This window comes from Canis aureus, chromosome 23 (genome assembly GCF_053574225.1).
Source record: "Canis aureus isolate CA01 chromosome 23, VMU_Caureus_v.1.0, whole genome shotgun sequence".
Lineage (NCBI taxonomy): Eukaryota > Metazoa > Chordata > Mammalia > Carnivora > Canidae > Canis > Canis aureus.
Window position 1 is genome coordinate 3,401,836 of NC_135633.1, and position 23,951 is coordinate 3,425,786.

At 42.6% G+C, this 23,951-nt stretch overlaps 2 protein-coding genes across 7 annotated transcripts in view; one reads left to right on the forward strand and one right to left on the reverse strand.

The window, feature by feature from the left end:
* The window catches only part of SLC5A12 (solute carrier family 5 member 12), a 45,113-nt gene extending 36,542 nt beyond the window's left edge, over positions 1 to 8,571 (forward strand). The window contains exons 12-15 of the mRNA XM_077866164.1: positions 1,670 to 1,836; positions 3,455 to 3,558; positions 6,164 to 6,291; positions 8,101 to 8,571. Of these exons, the coding sequence (XP_077722290.1) occupies positions 1,670 to 1,836; positions 3,455 to 3,558; positions 6,164 to 6,291; positions 8,101 to 8,253 (552 nt within the window). The 3' untranslated portion in view covers positions 8,254 to 8,571. The remainder of the gene's footprint in view (positions 1 to 1,669; positions 1,837 to 3,454; positions 3,559 to 6,163; positions 6,292 to 8,100) is intronic.
* Positions 8,572 to 16,401: 7,830 nt separating this feature from the next.
* The window catches only part of ANO3 (anoctamin 3), a 373,740-nt gene continuing 366,190 nt past the window's right edge, over positions 16,402 to 23,951 (reverse strand). For 4 of the 6 annotated variants that reach the window (XM_077866169.1, XM_077866166.1, XM_077866171.1 and 1 more), the window contains one exon: positions 16,402 to 19,594. In XM_077866169.1, the coding sequence (XP_077722295.1) occupies positions 19,412 to 19,594 (183 nt within the window). In that variant the 3' untranslated portion in view covers positions 16,402 to 19,411. The remainder of the gene's footprint in view (positions 19,595 to 23,951) is intronic. The other 2 variants (XM_077866168.1, XM_077866167.1) reach the window with 2 other exon arrangements.

The following is a 23,951-nucleotide window of genomic DNA, read 5'->3' on the forward strand; positions in this document are numbered from 1 at the left end:
CATCTTTGTCATTCTACACATTAACCTGTTATCTATATTAGTGAATTGTGGTCCTTCCATTTAGTCCAGAAAACCACTTTGTTCTAGGTAGAGGAAAGTAAATGTTACAAATTTGGGTCACCTCCTCCCTTGTCATTGGCCATGGCTGATCCTACTAACCAATCATGGCTCTCTTTCCACAGAATGTGGATGCAACCTCAGATTCTTTCTCAGCATCACTTTCTAGACAGCTACTATCCATCTCTGAGGGTTGAACCTCCTGCTGAAATCTATTCACCCTTTACTGGTAGGCCAGGGGTCAGGAAACTATACTCCTCAAGCCAAATCTAGCCAGCATCCACTTTTTGGTATAGCCTATGGCCTATAATGGTTTTGACATTTTAAATGATTGGAAAAAATGAAAAGAATGATATTTCATGACCCATGAATATATGAAATTCACATTTCAGTGCCCAAAAATAGTTTTACTGGTCCTAATCACTGTCCTTTATTTATGCAGTGAGTATAGTTGTCCTAGTGCTGTAGGCCAGAGCTAAGTAGTTATGACAGACACTGGGTGGCCCACAAAGCCTAAAATATTGACTAGCTTGCCATTTGTAATAGAAGTGTGTGGACCCCTGGTCTAGACCAAGGCATGAGTATCCGAATCACATATATTGCTTTAGTTTCCCCAAACAGTAATGAACAAAACATTCTGGTTCTTTTATCAAAAAGTCTTTTCCTGAATCAATAGAGAAACTACCAAGTTATTTTCTTGCACAGAGAAAGCTCAGCCGTCCAGTGGAGTCTGGGGGCATCCAGATTTTATTTCCCAGTCCCGGTCACTGCTAGACCACTCTGTCTCCTTTGTAGGGGAAAAGCCTCACTCACTCACTGACTTTTCACTGTTTATCAAGGGAAACTACCCTTAAATGGCAAGACTAGTAAATATGCTTGCTAGTGTTTAGACTCCAACAAAAAGCTCCAGGCTTGTGAGTCAGGGACCTGCCAGGACCGCTTGGGAAGAAATACGGGAGAAACAATTTCTCTCTGACAGCTGTCAATGAAAAATGACCACATTGTCTCCATTTTCTCAGGTTCTCCCAAGCTTCTGAAATTCTTCTGCTGGGAACGGGGGTCTCAACAGGTGTTTTCTCCCCCAGTTTTGAGACATAATCGACATATGGCATGGTACAAGTTTAAGAAATATGGAATAATGACTTGACTTGCATATATTGTGGAATAATTACCATATTTAGTTTACCATCATCTCGTACATGTCATTCCTTGTGGTGAGAACTTTGAGGATGTTCTCTCTTAACTCTCGTATATACCGTACAGTGGTGTTAACTACAGTCATCACGTTGTACATCTCTCAACAGATTAAATGGTAAGAAGAAGCTAAAAAGGAGGGGAAAAACCTACTGCTAGAATTCTAAAAATGGTGACCATTATAACATTCTCCACTACTTCCATTTAAGGAACAAGTTACTCCTAAATAAAACTGCATGGTGGGAGTTGCAAAAAAAAAAAAAAAAAAAAAAAAAAAAGCAATTTGTTTCTAGCACACGTGGCCAAGACTTGAGGTGGACAGTAGGAATCTCTGAGACATGGACCCCCCCCCCATCTCCTCTTTTCTTTCAACAGCTTTGTCAAGTCTCTCCTTAACTTTTTCTTTCCCTTAATCAAGGGTGCACTAGGTGGCCTTCTGACTGGAATCACCTTGTCATTTTGGGTGGCCATTGGGGCCTTCATCTACCCTGCACCAGACTCCAAGACATGGCCCTTGCCTTTATCCACCGACCATTGTGTCCCATCAAATGTGACAGAAACGGTGCCCACAGCGCTACCTAGCAGGTATGTGGATCTTGACCTTGGTGTTTGGTCCCAAGGGGTAGGTGACCCAGTTAGAGGAAGATTCATTCTCCAGGGCTGAGTCTGATGAGCCAGATCTTGCCTTCCAGTGAGAATCCTCGGGACAGGGCCCAGCATTGAAGAGCACCAGACGGGGCTGTTGAAGGTTCTGCAGAAACCCATTACCCTGCGTCCGGGGTTCACAAGAGGGAACTCAGCAAAAGTGTTAATTGGAAATATGATTGCAAAGCAGGAAAAGTAGTGGGGCAGGGGTTGAAAATCGGTGGATGGAGAGGAGGATCAGAGATGGCGCCCCCGAAGGAGTAAAGCACCTGAGTAGAACAGGCTTGGGAGCAATGCGGAGAATGGTTGTGGACACACTGAGCTAGCAGCACTGCCTTGAACTTGCAGCTTCTAGATCAAACTAAACTGAATTTAACAAAGGATTCTCCTTCTATTTCTGGCTGGAATAAGTAACTTAAGATACTAAAATACAGGAGATAATATGGTGTAGGGAGAAGACCATGGCCTTTGAAATCAGAAATGCAGGTTTGGGTGTGGGTGGTACCATTTATCCACCCAATGTCTGCACAACTTGGTTACTTGTCACTTCTCAAATTCCCAAGAGTCTTTGAAAGAAAAATGAGGGTATTAATGTTTACTTTGCTGGTGTTTTGAGAGGATTAAATGAGATAAGACATATAGCCGGTAGCACTGTCCCTGACTTTAATTAATGCACATTCTCACACTCTCATAGTTTGTAGAAACAAACCTAAGAAACATGGGAGAGCTCCTTAACTCTAGTATGGTGTGGGAAAATTATTATGGGCCACACTGGGGGATGAAGTGGGTGGGGCCGCGTCCTAGAACTGTCCTGGCTACATAGTCTATGAGCGCTCTGTTATCTTGCTTCCATTTGCCTCTGAGTTTCATTTAGTTTAGAACCATTCTTTTCCATAAATCTTACAGACAAATAATACCACCCTAGTAGAGTTCCCACGTCCACCATGTCTCTTCCCTCCTGCCTGTGCTTATTCTAGCCTCTTTTCTTAGAGGGCCAAATCCTGGCCCCAACTATCTTCCTTGCTTGATTAGCTGCTAACTAGTCTTTAAAAATAAGCTCAGATATTATCTCACACAAGAGCCTGGGTTTGATGCTCTTTTTAAAGGTTCCCATAATCCTTTGCTCCTATTCCACCAAGGTGCTACCACTCTACTTTATGATGATCCCTTAGCTCCTATATGTAGACTTCGTGGCTTTCTCATCCTTTATGTCCAATATCTGTCACAATTCTTCGCACTAAACCTGGGCTTAACAAATATTTGCAGAATGAATAATACAAAAGAAATGGGAGGCGCTGTCCTCATTGTATTTATTCTCATTTAGTATATACATTGTCAACACTTGTAATGCAAGGATGGATTGGATTGAGTGCAATACAAAGCACAACTAGTCTATAATTAATTCTTAAAAAAAAAAAGCCAAATGACAAAAAATTAAAGTGTTGGAATTTTGAAAAATGCCAGACCCTACCATGAACCCTCAGCAGTCTTCTACGTCACTATGGATCGTAGCGTCAGAACTCATGGAACTGTTGACATGCGCTGTTGTCATCCACAGACCTGCAATCGCTGACACCTGGTATTCGCTCTCCTACCTTTACTACAGTGCAGTGGGCTGCCTAGGATGTATTGCTGCTGGAATAATCATCAGCTTCGTAACAGGTTGGTTATCTGGATTCCTCTCATTGGGGCCAAGGAGACATGGGCTAGCCTCATGCATCGGTGGACAAGGTGAATGTCTTACTGGTGTGATTTTGGATCCACTGCAAGAAGCCCTTCTTCCCAGACAGGTGCCTACTCTCTCCAAGTTGATAATGCAAAGCCATCCTCTTGATTATCATGTATCTTATTATAATATACATTTAAAAATATCCCCCATATATTATGGGGAAAAGAAGTGATATTTCAATACATGGCCCCCAGAAGCCAGAGTATGAAAAATCCTTTGTAATTAATAATTAGTAGGAAAGGTTAAATATTAAGAGTGGCAATTTCTCCTTCTTCTCAGTAAGAAACTAGGGTTTTTCTCATAACCATTTCTTATCTCATGGGTGAGCTTTAACTAATATACTATATGGGGAGTCTTTTAAAAATTCTCTCAAAGTTGCGATATTTCAAGTGACATTTCAAGTGTAAACTCCTTTTTCTCCTATGGAGAAACCCACTCATCCTTTCTCATGAAATATGACCTGTCATAGTCATACTTTCTGTTGACAGACCCAGTTTCAGCCAGGAGGGGATGATACTCTTTGATGCCTAATCCCTAAAGTCTTGCTCATTGAACAGATTATACATGCTCTTGAGGAGGACAAATACAGAGTTCCAAACTTGAATTCCATTTTCATCTTTAACCTTCCTACCCCATGAGAACTGCAGCCCTAAATTCTGATTTTTTTTTATTGTTTACTATCTCCCAACAGCTTTCTTCCCCCCAAGAACAGAACCAACTCTAAATCCAAGTGAAGTAAAGTTCTCCTTAGCAAGGCTCAGCTCTTGTCCTTAGAGACAAAGTATCTATCTTACTTGTCCAAGCGTTTGGTATTTTTGTGGCCTATTAGGAGACAAAAGTCTTCTCTGATGAAACTTTGGGAATGGTTGTTTGGGGTCAGTATTAAGTTCTTTTTATTCAGAGTTGCCCTTGGATAGAAGTTTGAGGTTGTATGATTCCTTCCTCCACCACTCACACATACACGCACACTAAGGAAAATGCAGTGTTATAGGCTTTAAGATCACAAATGTTTAATTTCTTGTTTCATCATTTACTAGACCATAGAAGTGTTTATTTCCTCATTTATGAGATGAGAATAACTATATATATATATTTTAAAGATCTATTTATTTATTTATTTATTTATTTATTTATTTATTTGAGGAGAAAGAGAGAGAGGGAACAAGCAGGGGGAGGGGCAGAGGAAAAGGGAGAAGCAGATTCTGTGCTGAGCATGGAGACCACTGTGGGGTTTGATCCCAGGATCCTGAGATCATGACCTGAGCTCAGTTTAACTGACTGAGCCACCAAGGAACCCCAACAGTATCTACTTCATGAAGATTAGATGTGCCTAGTACACAGAAGGCGCTCACTAATAAATAAATATTCTTATTAAGAGTAGTATAATTCTCTTTGGCTGAATGTCTTTTGACAGAGTGACATAATGCAGGGAGTATATCATTGAAACTTCAATTTGGATATTTAGGAATCTCTCTCTCTCTCTCTCTCTCTCTCTATATATATATATATATTATCTCTAGAAAGAAATTTTTTAAAAAGATTTTATTTATTTATTCATTAGAGACACACACACAGAGAGAGAGAGAGAGAGAGGCAGAGACACAGGCAGAGGGAGAAGCAGGCTCCATGCAGGGAGCTCGACATGGGACTCGATCCCAGGTCTCCAGGATCACGCCCTGGGCCGAAGGCGGCGCTAAACCACTGAGCCACCCAGGTGTCCCTAGAAAGAAATTTGAATTTGGAAAAAGCTTGTGCACAGGCACAGTGTCTGGTACATAGATGAATGTGGTCAAGGTTGTAACCGCTACTCCGCCACCCCTCTAGGGACATGTAGACGAAACTGGCTATCAAATTAAAGACGGCCATTGAATGAGATTGGGTATTTGTGAACAGTTATGATTTTACCAAGATTTACAAAGGTTCTAGGCGGGGAACATTGTCAGCCTTCAAATCTTGGTTTGAATGTCAAAGTGGCTCTTATTGCACAGCAGGGTTGAAAGGGATAGGACGCTGCACAGGTATGTTTTAATGACTGGAAAGGAGGTCTCAGGCAAGTCTAGACTGGCCGGAGGGGATGGGAGGGTACTGTTTATTCAGGATGCTGGGATGGAAAGAAGAAGAAATAGTAAAAACACCCTTTTTAATTTTATGAATATTAACTCTGATGACTCTAATATATCTGATGTGGCTGAAACCAAGGGAAACCAAGAGTTTTCCTAGAAGAAGAAATTAGGATTCCTTCTGTCCTCTCTGGTGACCTACAAAGGGTACAAGTGGAGTTTTCCATGATCCATATCTAAGAATAAGTGTGGTGTCTCTGCTTAGCTCTGTGTCTGTGAGTTTGCCTGAGTGGACAGCTGGGGAGATTTAAAAACTATCCCCACCCTCGCCCTGAGCAGTTGTCGATTTCTATTACCCAGTCAGGCCCATTTTCCCCCTTTTACTAAGAAGGGCTACTCGGGAAGCACACGGTCCTTAAGTCCTTGAGAGGCCCTGGAAGCACGCCAACAACTCACCCGTCTGTCCTTCCGTTAATAGGTCGCCAGAGCGGCAAGGACATTCAACCACTGCTAATTAGGCCAGTTTGCAATTTATTTTGCTTTTGGTCTGAGAAATACAAAAGACTGTGCTGGTGTGGTGTCCAGCATGACGGTGGGACGGAGCAGGTGAGCTGATGTTTGAACTTCTGAAACACACACGTGAACTCAAAGGGATTCCCTTTTGGCCCCTTTAGACCATCCGCAGAGGTGGGTGTGGGTGGGGAAGGCGAGGAGTATGACCCTGAGTCTGGTGTCGACTTCAGTTACCCCAGCTAACTGGCTTTTGAGCGCGTGAACGTGTTGGTAGGTGAATGTGCCCCTGGGGTGAAAGGTTGGCCCTGCCAGTGATCAGATTCCAGAATTCCGTTTAACCCTTCTGAGGCCGAATGCTAGGACAGCTGTAAAAATGAACAGTAGACAAGGAATAGGACAGGGGGCGGCCGTCTAGCATCATGGGGAGAAGCGTAGGCTTTAGGGTCAGCCCTGGATACAATCCTGCTTCCATGTCTTACTCGCCTTGGGTGAATTGGTTTACTCTTGAACTTCAGCTTTTAGCTGGGAACTGGGAGGAGATGTGGACGCACACAGCTCCAGCTCACGAAACGTGAAGGTAGAGGCACGTTGACTAGGAGGACTGTTGAGGTAGAGAAGCAGCAGGACGCACACTGTTCCTGTTCCACTGAGAACCCAGGTGGCCCAGGTGGGACTAGAGACAGTATCCAGGAATCACTGAGGTCACGGCAGCCCAAGACCACCCGGAGGAGCCTGTGGTCAGATGGGACTGAACTTACTGAGGTGACACCGCTGGGGAGTGGGTAGGTGGGTGGGTGGGTGGGCGCACTCCAGGGCAGCAGGCAATGCAATCCCACCCGTGACAAGAGGGACCTGGACTTACCGCTGTAGGGCTCGGGTCCCCACTGAGGGATGCTGGGAGGAGACTAAGGGAAGCTGGGCATGAAAACAAAGCTGTGTGGGGCCCACTTGGCAAGAGCACAACGACCCTCAGAGTCATGCCACTTGACAACAGGACCTTGGGCCACGTGATGTTGCAAATGGTCTTAGTCATGTGGGTCCTCTTGGCCTCATGGAGTGTCGGAGGCTTGTTTTTTCCTTTTCTTAGTCCAGGCTCATCAGCTTTCTTCCCATCCCAGACATTTAATTCCCTTAGTACTGTGGAGGACGACCACTTCCCCCATGTCCCATCCTGCAGTTGCGCACTCTTGTCCTTCCCCCGAGCGCCTCCCGACACGTCCGTGGGGTAAACCCGAGTGGACGGTGAGGTGGGGCCAGGGCCGCCGCACGGGAGCTCAGGCTGTGGAGGCGATTTGTCTGCTGAGGAAGCAGCCGATCGAGCTCCCTGTGTGGTTTGGAGAAGCAGGTTTTTGAGGATGTTCTAGAAGCACCTAAGTCATCTGCTGACTTACAGACGTACGTTCCCGGGCAAGGATTTCCTGGGATGATGCTAACTCCTCTGTAGGGGCGGCTTCTGTCCTCGGGGCTGAGCCGCGGGTGGGAGCAGGGGACACGTAGTAGGTCGTCCTTGGGCTCCCTTCCTGACCGGCGACATGGGGCAGCGCCCGCGGGGTCGGCCTGCAGGTGCCTGCTGGGATCACGAGGCCTGCTCTCGGCGGCAGGGAAGGCGACCGCCCCGTCGGCGGCACAGGCCCGTCCCTGCTCAGGAGGGAGCGTCCCTACCCGGCGACACAGCGGGCGTTGCTTCACACAACCCAGGCTACAGGGCAGGTGCTCGCTAAGGAGTTGGTGGCCTTAGAGACCCGAGCAGAGCGCGTCGAGGCGCCGTGCTATGGTTAGGGGATACCCCGCTCTCGAGCATGTGACCAGGTCACAGCATGGGGGGGCTAAGCCAGGTCCCCTCGGTGTCACTGGGAACGCGTCAAGACTAGGGGCCTGACGTGCGTCTCTCCCTTTCCTCAGGAAAACCCTGAGGGCGGCAGCTCCTGGAAGCGAGGGGCTGAGTCTGTCTTACAGAATGGACTCAAGCAAGAAACCCTGGGCCATAACCCAGGCCACGATCCCAAGGACAAGAGCTTCCACACTACGGCGTTGGAGAAGGTCACCCGCTTCTAAGTCGCGCAGGCGAGCCAAGGCGCACACAGTCTGCATCCCGCTTGCCTGTTGGTCAGAGGACGTGGGTGGCGTCACCGCTAGAAGACAGGCTTGTCGGATTCTATTTATACTTATTTATATTTACAAACGTGAAGGCTGCTCCCCTGGGCATTCCCGGGCGTTCTTTGGAAGACCCCAACTTTCAGGTGAGAAGACGCAGCCCAGCCGTAGGTGCCCTGGCCACTTCCTCCTGGGCCGAGTTAGGACGGGGCGTCACCCCAGTGCAAAGAGGCAGCCCCTTGCTTTATGTCCTATTAAACTTCAGGTTGTTTTGCTTTGTTTTGTTTTGTTTTGTCTTGTTTCTGGGAGTTCTCGAAGCATCCCATATCTTGAAGTTCACAGGCAGAGGGTGCAAGGGGGTAAGCAGAGTAAGTGCTTCTCCATCACCGCTGGTAGGACGAAGGCGCGCCGTCCACCCCGGCCCCCACGTCTCACATCACCCCCACTGCAGCTGCACTAGGCCCACGTAACTGCCGCTAAGGCCCTCATCCCGGCCTCCCCGCCTCTTCCCGTCACCCCGCTCCTCCAGCACCCCGACCAAGCCTTAGGAGTGATTTTGCTCGGCACAGGAGAGGGACTGGTGTGTCCAGTTAGTGCAACAGTCTTAACCAGAACCGCGGTTCCCGTTGTTAGCTTGGTGTGTACGTCTGTCTTTCTATCACCTTAAAGGAAAGACTGATTCTGTGGATGGTTTCCCCAGGGCTGGGTCAAGAGGAAAAAGGCACATCCCACAGGAGGCTGTCAGGATAGTGTTGTGGAAAAGCACCTCGCAAATAGCTTCCCGGCCCTCGGATCTCCCGAGTCATGGGGTCTTCTTTGGCGGAAGACACCTCGGCACAGCACTGATGCTGTACTTAGCCCTGACATGGGCTAGGGTGAAGCAAAGATCCATAGGGTTGAATCCTTAACCCCACTTATTGAAAACTCTTGAAAAGAGTTTTCTAAATTCTGGAGGAAGAGGACAACAAATGGAATCCTTGAAAAGTACAACAGAACCATGTCACAGGAGCTAGATCAGAGGGAGGACAGGAGAAAGTCGGCCAATGTCTCGGGGTCAGCTGTCTTACGGCAGGTGGCAGATAAGTATTTTGGTGGCCAGGTAAGATCAAAAGGCCTGGAAATAGTACATCAGTGAAATAAAAAGAAATGGTCCCAACGGGTAAGGATAAGAAGCCCCAAAGGCTGTGTTGTGTAAATGTAGCCCAGGAGGAGAAAACCTTCAAAGAAGCGTGAGATGGGGGGAAAAGTATGTAACCAGTGTTTGTTATTAGGGAGAGAAGTTGGAAAGATGGGGAAGAAAAACCAATAAAGGAATTAAAACACCCCTGGAGTTCATACGCCACAGCCCAGAGCTTGCCTTCTCTCCCTCCACTCTCTGTAGGGGAGGAGAATAGAGGGAGAAAAAGAGAGAATTGGGTTGTGGCATATAAGGGAGAGGAGAAAAAAAATACATCTGGAAAAAAGAGGAAAGAAGGAAAAAGTAAAAAAAAAAAAAATTACATTTTGGAAAACTATCTGAAAACGAGAAGGAGCAGAATTTCTAGAAACATTGTTTTGAGGCCCAGCAAGCTGATGAAGGTGTTGATCTAAGGATCTGCAAATTGAAAGGTGAAATTATCTCCCAAATGATTTAGTAGTTGGGACATTCCAAGAATAGATTAGGTGAACGTTGAAATCTGGACCAAACGTCGTTGGTTTAGTCAACATCTCAGGATGGGGAAGGGAAGTAGCAACTCAGAGGATGGGAGTTTGATCAGCAGGAGCCGCTGCACTTGTGGCCTCCCCTCACGCCCCAAGGCATGCCTCATCGACAAGGGACCTTGAACATGGGTTCAAGGGAGAGCTACCTGGGTTACCACCCTGCCTGCTGCCTTCCCCCCAGTCCCTCGGAGAGCGGGGAGACTGGGAGCCCCGAGGGCTGACCCCGAAGGGGGACTGAACCCACCACTGGCCACTCAGGCATCAGAGAGCACATCACAGTCTTCGTTGACCCCAAAGCAGATATTTGGAGCCGACCACCCGCCCCAGCAGGTGCACAGGTGCACGGGTGCCGGCAGGCAGACTGGCCTCTGCGGCTAAGAACCAGGAGGGCCTGCAGCTGGCCCTCCAGACACCCCTGATGCCCTGCTGCTATAATATATATAAATACGTAATATAAATATATTATATTTATATAATATATTTAAATATATTATATTATAAATTATATATATAATGTAAATATATTATATATAAATACGTAATATAAATATATTATGTATTTATATATAAACTATACATAAATATATATAAACTAAATATATATAAACTACGTAAATATATATAAACTACGTTCAAGAGTTTGAACTTTCATTTGGACTCACATGAGAACAAAATGCACCATATAGTTCTTCGTTTCCTCACGAATTGTACTCACAAATCACCCCACAAACATTTTACTAGGACAGCACTTTCCCCCAGAAAGTTTTTTTTAGGACATTTTTTTTTAATAGTTACGAATGCTCTTACGTGGAGTGTTATCAAAGGATAATGTGACTTACAAATGGAACTGTTATTGTCATTATTATTATAAAAATGGCTCTGTCTTCTCTCATGGAATGGGACCTATGGTATGAAGAGTTCTCACTTTGAAAGCCTGTAGAGGTCAATATAAGGATCCCTCCCAATTCTTCCTAATTGGTCAACTATGCAAAAAAACCCTAAGGCTGCAGGTAGAGCGCAGGTGGGAGTCCCAGAGGAAAGCCATCCTCCGCAGAGTCCAGGAGCCACGTTCGTTGGGTGGCTTCCCAGCAAGGAAGGTGAGGCCCAGTCGTACGTTGTGCACGTGTCTCCCGCTCTTGCTCCTCCCGGGGCAGCAGCTCAGATCTGGGCCATGGAAGATCTGCCCAGGGCCAAGTTCAATGGGAGCCATGGAAATGGGTTAAATTTGTGGCTGTTTAGGCCCCCGAATGACCGGGGGGATTCTCAGTAAGTGGGGTTGTGAAGGATGAGTTGTAGGATGGGGATGGCCTACTGTCTGCCAAACGCAATGCCCGTCTCTGTCTTGTCAAGTCAATGAAAAATGTTGGTAAAAATGAAATGGAATGACCTCAGTGTCTCCTCCCTTCATTCTGATTCATCCGTTTTGAGAGCTGGTATTTCCCTTGTTATCATCTGGGGCAAGAAGTACAACCTGCTGGCGGAGGGGACGGACTGAAGGCAGACAGCTGAGGCTCCGACGCAAGTTCTGACACAGCTCAGCTCAGGAATGTTCGGCAAGGCTTTCTGAAGTTCTGCTGATTGCAATTTAAAAGGAGCAAAAATCATCGCTACTTGGAGGCGTGGTGAGGATTTCTAGAGGGGAGTCACCCGGACAAGTTAGCCTGGTGACTGGCCCCCGTGGGACACTTGGCACTTGTTAGTCTGCAGCATATGAAGGAAGTGAGACTTATTACTCATTTTCAGTTAAATTGGTTCACTGTTCTTAATCTTCAAGATCCTGGCCTAGTATATGAATTAGTGGGGAAGTGTGAGAATTAACAAGAACAAGGTGACCATAAGCTATCAACTTAAAATCATGCCATTTAATTTGCACACGGTAGCCTTTTTAATGGTGAATTTAAACGAACTATAATTTTCCAGAGAGCGCCTTTTCTAAAGGTCCGAAGTTCTCGGAGAAAAAAGAAAAGAAAAAAAGCCCCACTCTTATAAAGATAGACGAGTTTATTACTGAAAAATGCAATATTCATATTTGCGCTTTGTTAAGTAGTATTTTTGTACATGTAAACTTCGGTGAGTAAACAGCGTCTTAACCCTCGTGCATGACTGCGTGCACAGGTGACGGTGGCTGCGCTTCTCCAGACAAGGAGGGGCGAGGGCTCTTCCCTTGTTTAATCAAAATAATGTGACTTGAATATAAATTCCATTCTTTTGTGATTTCATAGGGTTCTAGCGTTTCACTCTAAAGAAAAAAATAAACCACACACCAGGGGGCCTGCAAGCGATATTTCAAAGAGGATGTTACTGAAACATCTTCATGGTATGACAACCTTACTTGAACATTATTGCAAGGATCAGATCAGTAAATAGAAAGAAATAGAGCGGGTCTCCTTTTCATTATTCTCCTAGAAATAACTTGTTTTAAAATGTTACAGAAATGCAAGCTCCCTACATACGCATTTGTATGTTTAGAGATCTCATGTGCACAGTCTCAATGTTCCCAGGTAGCTTACTGTAAAGTCAACCTCTTCTATCCAACACTAATGGCCTTGAAGTATAATTCATTTTCAGGCAGCTAAAATTTATCTGATGTTACCGATGATATTAAAGTGATACAAAATTTTAATCAAGTGTAACTCATAATTAATAATCATCCAGTGGGTTATTTTTATTTGTAATTCTTGGAAAGAGGTAATGCTATTAATCTTCCTGCATTCCAGTCTCCTGACCATAGCAATCTAGATTCACAAACATCTATGTGAACAACACACACACATAAACCCGCTTTTCTAATACTGCACGTCTGGTATTTGAAATATCAGCTCCTCAGGAGACAGAGTTAAACATATAAATATTCGGCTATTTAGTCACAACATGGCCCTTACTTGGGGTGTGAGGGTATTAGTGGCACGCTCATGATGAATTAGAAAAATAACCCTACTCTGTCATGGAAATGTTAGTTGATAATATTTCTGTATATTAGTGAGAAACTTAAGATGATTTTTTTCTATTTCCAAATTTTATGTTTTTTTGTTCATAGAGCCATGAAATACTTCTAAATTTAATGCTGTATTTATGCAACTACTCAATTTGAAGAAAAATGCCTGTAGAATAAGCATAGATATGTAATTAAGATGTATAACTAAATTAATTTCTCTTAGAAGTAAGTTCAGATGGAAGTGGATTTAAATGCCCAACGTGATTATTTTCTGCAGGTCGGGAGCAGGATGCAAAATAATCCTCCACCCTAAAAGCTTTTATATAAGGCTAATAATCTAAGGCAGGCTTATTACCAAGTCTCCAAGTAAATGCACATCAAAATATGGTTTGACATATGGTAATATAGCGTGACTTCTTCTACATATTTTGGATAATGCCTATATTTGGGCTGTTTCAGGGCTTAAGGCACACCCACACCCACACCCACTCAGAAGTAATCATGAAGAGGATTTTATGACTTAATTGGCTACTATAAATCAAGAAAAGCAATATATTATGGTGATGTCTTTTATGGACCTTGGCCTATTTGTCCTCGGGAATTTCCAGGAACCACCATTCATCTGTTTTTAAAAAATGTTAAAGCAACTGTGTACACAGGTGTTCTGAACATCCAGTTCCCCACTGCAGGATCTGTTCTGACATATTTAAAAAGCTAAAAATAATTTCATGTAGTAAACTGATTCAATGCCTTAATGTCACTACCACGTAAGAAAACAAGTGAGCGATCGGTCCACAGATGGTTTATTTGTAACAGCACAGGATGGTCAGCAGACTTCTTCGTAGAGGCAATGTGATTGACCGATTTGGAATCCACATCATAAAGGTTTATGTGCCTTTATTGTTTACTATTTTCAAGAATGCTGACCTTAGAAATTTATTCAATCTATTTCGGTAGAGCAGATCTTCCTAAAATTGGCTTTAACACTTCCCATGAGAGTTTGGAAGGGATCTTTAATGATGAACCATCCACTGTATGTAATTTGATTCACAGAGGAATTGCAGACAGTACAAAGAAAAAAATTAATATTTAAGTTCACTTGGCTAACTATGTGGTTGCAACATAAGTTCTCCTATGGAGAACAAAAAAGGTTGGGGAAATCTCTGTCTCTTCCTGAAATTTTCTCTTCAATCACAGGACTCTCCAGCTTTTTCCTAGTTCAAAAATACAAGACTAGAAGCCGATAGCTACACATCCTAGGAAGATACAATTGCATATATTTAAAGGGCATTTTCATCTTGAGTATTGAAAATTGAGACTGTTATTCTTTGGCTAGTTGTCATTGAAAACTAAGCTTACCATATTTAACTTAGTAATCTTAAAATAGATAAGAAAAAAAAAACAAGGGGAGAAAACTTCATTTCTCTGAATGTTAAAGGATGAAGGAAATTGCAGTTGTTTTTCCGTCAGAAAGAAGCCTGGGCACAGCAGAGGCTGAAATAGGATGTGCAAAACAGACATCTTTGCTCAGGTAGGAAAGTCCCTTAGTCCCTTCCACCATCCCCCAAACATTGCTTCCACAATTATCTTTGCCATCAGATTTTTCTGCTGCACGATTTCCCTCTTCTCATAACAAAAAGTGGGAAAAGCCTGTCCATACTACTTATTAGAAAGATAGAAAATTTAGCTTAACGTGGGGGTCCTTGGTTGGCTCAGTTGGTAGAGCGTATGGCTCTTGATCTTGAGGTTGTGAGCTTGAGCCTCATGTTGGGTGTAGAGATTACTTAAAAAAAATAATCACTCAAAAAAATAATAAACTTAATCTACTGTGTTCACCTGGTAGTGTTGAGTGGCATGGACACTGACAAAATAATTATAAAGGGTTTGAGGCAGTTTGGAAAACCACATGGGGCTAGCCATCCATGCGACAATTATATTTCATGGGGACTGTCTAAATAGATCTCATTAAACTTTGCTTTTCAACTAATAATTTAGGAAACTTTTGCCTTTTGTGAAACAGCAGAGAAAGTGTTTTCCCCAAACACAGAGAGAATTAAGATGGAAATAAATGTTCTGAAGAAGTCAATATAGGGTTATGACTGGAAATATGACCCCGCTTCCATCTTAGACAAAGAAGCAACACAACATCCTCACAGCTTACTCTCGGGTGTTGTCCTCAAGCTCGCACTTGGGGCCAGGATGGTCCCAAAGCACACGCTGGTGCCATCATAGAGAAAGGTGAGGTTTATTGGACAGGCTTCTTCTCCCAGAGAATAGAATCTGATTATACAAAAATTTGGAGTTGATCCTAAATATGAGGCTCTTGTCTATCAACCCGTCTGCTTTCATTTTACTTCCCTGGAAAAGATGCTTTAATATGGCTGTGGCTGGAACACAGTGGCTATAATACTTGTGTTTTCTAGGAAAGAAAAAAAAAAAACATAGAATGTGGTTGTGAGTGTGGTTTTTCAGATGAACCCAGAGGGCATGTTCAATGGAAGGTAACTTATCACCATTACAAATGCATAAATCCTGTGCAGCAGGAACCTCGTCTGATCGATGATTCCAGCTGAAGCCAAATCAATCTTCCAGCTGGACTGCGTACTGTTGGCACATTTCAATTTGAATAGAAACTCCTGGAGGAAAACTCACCGCTTTCTATCAGAAGCTTGGTTTTTCAGGCCATTTCTATAAGGTTCTTGCTTCTAAGTTACTGAGAATACCAGAAAGATTAAGATGCTAACCTGCCCCCTGGATGGAACCTACAACTATTCCTAGAGCCTGTTATAATATTTTGATTTGGGGGAAAATGGAGTGGAAACACTTTATGACCATGGTAGGCCTGCACTGGGGGGTATCGCACAGTGTAGACACACACGCACATGCACATGCACACCACCCCTGGGCCTCCATCTACCTGCCTCCAATTGACAGACTAATCAATTTGGCCACATCAGTTAAGCAACCTGGATCTTCGGATTTTCAATTTTGACCAAATTGAGAAAAGAAAATGGGCAATTTGGTAGCCTCTTGTTGGCAGTTGGCTAGAGTGCTCCTACCCGTCCCCCTTCCTTGGCCTGAACTTTATCGTTGCTAAAATTTTTATCCTCAGACCATGTTGATGGTGCTTGGTGGAGCCAGCCCAAGTGTGAGAAAGAAAATGCTTCTGTAGGATCGAAGCCTTACTGCCTTCTAAAGAGCTCATCAAGCTCCCTCCCCCATCTGTTTCTAGAACAAAGCATTGTTAGAATCAGTAGGAGTCTCCATCTGCACGTTTCATGTGCACATGCCGTGATGATGACCACGAGCTTGTCAGAAGACACACAGCCAGAACTTTCTTGGAGTGTGACAAGGCCTCGCAAGACTGGGAAACCACGGCCTTTGGAGCTCGAAGAGTGAGCAATCCCCCCCCCTCCCCAGAGGCGCTCCAACTGACAGTTAAGAAACAAGCGGGATCACATGTAACATGCAAATTATAGGGAAAAATATCATATCACATAATTTATTGCGTGGAAAAGGTTCCTTTTCATTCCGTTCTACAACAGGTTGTGCTAAAAGTCATTTCAAAAGAAAGTGCATCATTCGGAAGGTGCGTCTCATCATGCAGTCACTCAGCGGCATTTCATCGAAAAGTGCGAAAAGTGTGAAAAGTGCGTGCCCGGGCTCAGAGGGCGGGAGAGGAGCTCGGCCACGGCCTCGATGCTCCACGTGGGCCGGAAGAGCTGCGGCCCGAACACCTTGCCGAGGCCGCCTGCATGCACAGCTGCATTCGTCATCTGCTAGAAAAGACAAGGATCTGGGATATGAAAATAGGTAAGCAGCATTCGTGGAATTCAGAATTCCTGAGAAGAGTGTGTGCTATATCAATCTTCTGAGAAATCATTTGTATTCACATGAAAACCATGATATAAAACATGTCTCTCAACGAAAGCAAGAGTGATCCAAGACTCCCGGGCCGCGAGGGGCCCTCCAATACTCTGCGTCGACAAGACGAAGGCGTTGCTGGGTTCTACTGCCTTGTGTCCCAAAAGGAAATTTCCAGATAACTTTTTCATTGTTTCCCTATTTTCCAATTGGTCTCAGAAATTACCAGGGAAGGCAATGTCTAAATCAATGTACTAGAAATTTTTTTTTAATGAAAAATATTGTTCCCTTTTTCATGCTTTTTTCTCTAGGCAATCAGTAGGATTTTAAACCCGGATGGTGGTGATACCAAAATAACTCGGAAAGAATAGAAAGAGTTCTCAGGGTCGTGGCTATCTTCCTTCTTTGCTCTACTGTAAGGCCAACATCTTTGCCTTGTGTCCCTAATTTGAGGAAGGCATGAGCGTCAGGCTCCTTTATGGCCTCGACAGGCGTCTGGAGCAATTATTCTCAGGCATGGTATACATTTAGCTAATGAGGAAGAGGAAATGCTGCAGATGCTACAAAAATGGAAGAGTTCAAAACCCCCCCGGGTAGTTAGTGGCATGAGCTGCTACAAACACGCAGGTGGCCCCACAGAGCCTTGGAGGCATCTGATGGCTGAGTCCCACGTGACAAAGGCTTGGGCGGGAAGTCTGGGGCCCTACCCCCTGCTCGGTCAGAACCAGAGGCCGAGGAGGGAGGTGAATGTTTTTGACATCAGCAAACCAAGGAACAACCATAACCTATCACAGCTTTCCCCTGGAGTAAAAGAAGAAAAAGTAAAAAAAAAAACAAAAACAAAAAAAAAAAAAAAACATTTTCAGCATTAGGATGATAAAAAGCAGTCTCCCAGTTAGAGGGACTTTATAATTTCCTTCCTGGGGACCCGCTAGCAGGTATACAAAGTGGCTTTATTTCCACCATCTTTACTCTGGTCCTTAAGCATTTTGGAAATAACTGCTTTTTTAATTGAACAAAAACCCAACTGGTCAAAGATGATGAATCATATATGCACGTACATACGTGAATGTGTGCGTGTATGTGCTTCGCCTCCCCATTCCCAGGGGAGGAAAACTGAGATTAACTTGGATTGTTTTGCCAAGGAATGGGGCCTTGATGCCTCCCACATTCCCTTCCTCCAACTCTCCTCTTGCTTCCCCTCCTGCTCCCATTGCTTATGCCTCCACCGGACTTTCTTTCCTGGGAGGCTGCATCCTTTCCACTTCATCTGTCTGTGAACAATAACACGGAGCTGACGCTGAAATAGCAACTCCACAACAAAGCATGATGACGTCTCTCACAATTGACTTGACCTTGGTTTTAGAGAGTTTTTAAAAAACCAACCAAATCAGTCTACCAAAGAAACTATAACAGAAAACTCCCCTTCATGGATGAAAAGAAAATAAACCAAAAAAAAAAAAAGTGTTTTTTTTTTTTTTTTACAAATAATATAAATTTATATTCATGCATTGTTTTCATTAGCTCATGAACAAGAGTGCACATTGTTAGAAAAGCGTAAAGTGCTGCAAAGCATTTGGCTTCTGCTTTCCTGAATAAAGTCACAACGGCATACTACATAACTGGTCTCAGGGCTGCACAAAATGTAACTTGCATTACATATCGCCAACGTGCAAAGGTACGAGGGAGACCAACATATTTACAGCATTTCAAGTTACTCTGCAGTTCCGTGAGAGTCATGATGATAAACCAGAAAGGAAGAAATCAAAGATACTCTCAAACAGCCTTCCACCGTAAAGCCTGGTGAGTGGTGTTCTAAATGATATGGGAATAAACGCCCATATTTTAAAAGTATGTGGCTCTCTCGGAATTTAGTTGTTTTTTTTTTTTTTTTTTTTTTTTTTTAAAGGCAGCACAACTAGTCCTGCCAGTGATACAACGCATTTGAACGTAGCCAATGCAATAGGATGTATGTCAAGGATTGGTATTCTTTTTAGAATCTCAGGTTTTGGTTCGACTACGAAGGGTGGGGTGCAACTCTTCAACCGCACAGTCAATGTAAAGCAGCATAAACTCCTTGGGGACACACATCTGTCATCTCAGCGGGGAGCGAGGGAATTTCCCCAAACCTAGAAGCTGAAGGGACATGGGTTTCTGGCAGCAAAGGCAAGCACTGATTTAAGTGGTTTCCTGTGAGTATGTCAGCTCAGCCTACGGTTCCAGAGCATGTGACCGAGGCCCACGTGATCCCCTACGCACACCTGCCTTCGGAATGTTTACGTGGAAATCTGTCGCTAGAAACCTCACTGTCACCCTTCCCGTTCCACTGCATGACGGAAGGTGGAGGTCTCCAAACACACAACTCCCTGAGGCTGGGTCTGAGAATTAGATCCTGGCTTCCTGCACTGTCAATCGAACCATTTTTTAAGGTCACGAGTCAGCTTTTTCTTCCCTAGAAGCCTGGATATTCCAAATCCCAGAGATGGCTGCGACGCATTTCCAAGTCAACATATCACACACATGGTTTGCAAGGTATGCCTTCCTTCTGGATCCCACCCAGCACTTAGAGTTGCTGTCATTCCCGCTAATGCTACTGCCCCTCTGGGCAACAGGCATCAGCTAAGGCCATTCATGGTGCACGGGGTGACCACTTTTTCTCCGTTGTTGTTGCAAGTGTTCTAGTTCAGCCTCATACATCATCTCCTGGACTAAGTACTTCTCCCGTCGTATTCGGTCATACAGGTTCTTTGGTACATCTGGAATCAGGTAGGCGATGAATGACTTGATCCCAAAAACAAGGTGCTGCAGATTTAAGAGGGGAAAGTACAGTTTTCAAAGATTCTGGAAGGCCAATTATAAAACAGGTCATAAACAATGCTGCATTTGCCTTTCAATCAAGCAGCAGAACTCAGGATGAACTTTTTTTTTTTTTTTTTTGTAATGCAGAACCAATTTATTTCCATGTACGACAATGAAGATTGGGATACTATTAAAAGGAGAGCAGTCTTCTGTCAAATAGAGATCCAGATTTTTAAGTAGCTGCTTTGGGGAACTACTACGATGGAATATGAATCCAGAATATTATTTTTTTTCCAGAAATTACATTGAGACCTCTACACTGTTGCTTTCCATCACATCAGTATTAGGAGAAACCAGAATTCTTTCCTCTTTTGGGTGCCACCTGTTGATATCACTTTATAGACACTGAATGAACCTGCAGGTCACGTCTATACAATCCTCATATATTACACAATCCTGTTGTGACACGCATGGTTATACACAGATGAGAGATCACATCCAGAGAAAACTCACGTCTGATAGATTGCAATTGCAGGGTATGAGGCACATGGAATACTGTCTGTCTGTGACACTGGCATTGGACTCAACCTCCAGCATATGCATTTTATGGAATTTCTATTCTAGCAAGTTCAGATGTTGTGAAATATTTTGTCTCTACTGCAGAATTATTTTCTGATAAAAATGTATTAATTTTTAAAAACAGACTGACAAAGGTATCGTATAGAAAAAAAAGACAGGATCAAAACCCAAAAAGGTAATAAGCCCATGGTTGAAAGTTCAGAGGCTGAATGAGACCATCTGTGCCTGAACCGTTCCCTGACACCCGCTAGCTGTCACCCTTATGCAAATCACCTACGCTGTCTGTGTCTCATCCCTAAAATGATGACAATAATAGTATCTCTTAAAGGTGGTGCTGAGGCTTAATGAGCAACTGTACATGAAGGGCTTGGTGCAGTATTAGCACCACTAAAATATCAGCTCCTGTGATAATAAATGCATTCTTTCTCTTTGCCTGTGGAGGAGAGTGGACCTTTCGATCGCTCAGAAAAGAAAAGGAAATACTGAGAGAGTCAGATGATGTGTGGGGAAAAAACCCATTTACCTATAGGACTTTGTGACAATTGTCTCTCTATGCAGAAAGGAAGAACTCAAGGTACTTTTCATGGGGTTTACGATCAGTGTCTCAGGAAACCGCCCTCCACGGTAGATCATGGTAAAGCAGGTCCTATTTCCCAGAGAAAAGTAGACCAGGAGATTCTTTCCTCATCAAATATTTAGTATTCGCAGAAATATCCAGCAATGTGTCTCAAAAGTATAGAAATAAAAATCAAAAACGTGTTGTAATTTGAGTGAAGAATATGCAATGAGTCCTATACAATGATAATAAATGACCCTTTAAACTGATTCACATGGAGAGACTGATATGTAAAGATGATGCACTATTTTTTAAGAACAATTTTTTTAAAAGCTAAAGATTATCCTTTATCAAGGCAAGCCTGTAACTAGTTACAGATGACAATTTTCTTAAATGGGCAGAACTTATCTTAAACAACAAACCTAGAGCAAGTATCATACTTAAAGAAAGAAATGGGGAGGATTTATAATGAAGTTAGAAACAAGACACAATTGCTCACACCACTGCTATTCGATACCATGCTGAAATTTCCAACAACACAGCAAGGCAAACAGGAGAAATGAGGCATAAGTCTCCCAAGTACATGGACAAAGCTGTCGCTGTTGGCAACTTGTATTATCCTTTGAAAAGACAATCTAACAGACTTCACAGACAGAAGACTGGAACCAATGAAAGACTGAAACAAGGAGGTACACGCATCTAAGAAAGACCATTAGAATTCCAGCAAATACCAATCAAATCCTCGTGGAGGCTAAGATAGTATTTTTAACAGCAATAAAAATAGCTACAAAGTTTTTGGAAATGAGAAAGAATGAACAAGCAAGACAACATTTTAAAACTCTATTAAAAAAAAAATAAATAAAACTCTATTAAGGGATAGAAGAACGATTTGAATAAATGCCATGTTTATTAATGAATCAGCACGGATTATGTAAATAAGTCAGCATGTGCTTTCTGTAAATATGATTCTGACCATAATCCTTGCATGATATTTGGGGGAGTCTGAAAAATGGCCTCTGAAATCTATATGAGTGATAAATAACTCCAAATGGCCAAGGCAATTTTTAGAACTAAGAGCAAGCTTGGCAGGTGAGGGAAGTGGCTAGCTTTACCAGATACGAGGATATATATTCCAAAGCCATGGCATTTAAATAGTGTGGCAGTGAACAGGAACAGGCAAATAGAGTAATGAAATCAGAACACTGAGGCCAGGCACATGCTTTCTAGAGGAACTTGGAATATTATAGAGGTGGATTTACAAATCAGTAAATAAATAACATATTAGTAAAGAGCTGTACAAAAATTATGTCACCATGTAGAGAATAAGAAAAATAGGCTTTTCCCTCTACAAAAAGTCCTGATATCTTTGAGACGTGCGATAGGTAAGACTATAAAATTATTAGTACAAAATGAATATCTTTTTGACCTTGAGATAGGAAAATTTCCTAGAGAAGCTAGACAAAAAAGCCAAAACCTTTGTAGGAAAATAACGATGGGCTTGATGACATCAAAATTAGACATTATTTGTAAATTAATAGGTTATGGATAAGAAAAAGCTATTTGGTGCATTTATAACTGGTAAATACTAATAAGTGGAACACATAAGAAAATCTTGAAATTTGGTAACAAATAAACTGGAAACTCAGCCGAAAATAGATCAAAGTTATAGAGTCACAAAAAGGAAACCAAAATGGCTTTCTAGTAATAAAAGTGATAGTCAATATCATAAGTAAGTAGATTAAACCAAAAAAATTAAAGTACAATATTACCTTACTCTTATCTAATTGCAAAATATTAGAAATTCAGACAATATGAAAATCTGGTGAAAATCGAAGGGAATTTTGGAGAGCAACCTGTCAGTATTATGTGAAATCGAGTATGCATATAAATAATTTCACACCTGAGTATAATACTCCTGAAAAACTCTTAAATATGTTTAGAAGGTAACGGGTCCAAGATTCCTAATACGATATTTATAGAGGTAGAATTATTGTAGGCCTAAGTACCCACCCTTAGGGGACTTGGCATTTAAATTCAATGAACTATCAAATATAAGTAGAAGAAATGATATGGATAGACTTCATGGATGGATCTCTCTCTAGATCTAAAAAAATTAAAGTTAGAGACTAAAATGGGTTATTACATAATACTATCAAAGCAATTTTGAAAATAGAACTTTTAATACTATATTACATATACAATATAGTTATTATATATATGATATAGTTATAAATATATAATACAGTTATATACTATATAATACATGTATATTCAAATATAAACATGTGGAAAAACTTCTAAAGAAAAGAAAGTGGGTGTTTTTAGAGCGGGTGGGTAATAGAATTAGCAATGGGGAATGGAGAAGAAAAGATAAAGAGGGAATCACATGTATCCACGATGACATGTTGCTGTGAATCGAGGCATTTGACGAAGTCTGTTGCTTGAGTTCCCAAAAGAAGACGAAGAAGAAAAAAAGTGCACATTTAAAACACAATAAAAAGATTTTTCAGAATCAGTGGATTGGAAATATGCCTTAACCTCTTATGCTACCTGTTAATAAAGTAAAAAGTCACACTTCATCAGTAGACATTTTTGTAGGCTCATAGAGTCATTATGTAATAGAATTTCTTCCGGGATTAAACCTTAGATGTAAGCATTTCATTTTATGGATGATGGATGTTTCACTACAAAATTTGAGGTATTTTCTGGAGATCAGTGGAGAGGCAGATTGCCTTAAAAAGATTTTTTTTCCAGAAGTTTTATGTATGGCTACTTCTTTTTCCCTCTCCCTAAAAAACAAATGCATTCCAAGTTTTTCCATAGAACTTGGTGGCACCTTAGAGCATACTCAATATATTCCAGGACTAAAGGCTTCACTGTATCGAGCTTAGGAAAGATTTTTCAAGCAATGTCCCTTATACAAGTTCACGTGTGGTCAACTGTAATTAAGTTGATTAGAAAAGTTTCTCTACCCTCATAAATAAGTATAGATTCTCTCATCAGATGATGAAAACCACCCTTCCTTTTTTAAAATATGGGTACTCACAGGCTCCATGCTTCCAGTTCAACTGTTAACAGCTTCTTTTATCCCAGTTTTAAATACCCACTGACCTACCTTCTTACATCATTCAGCTCTTACTTCTTTGCATGTCTTAGAGTAGTTTCACTGTATTTAAACCTTTTACTGTGAGAGACACAAGCCCTTTTTTGGAAGTCAATGAGGAA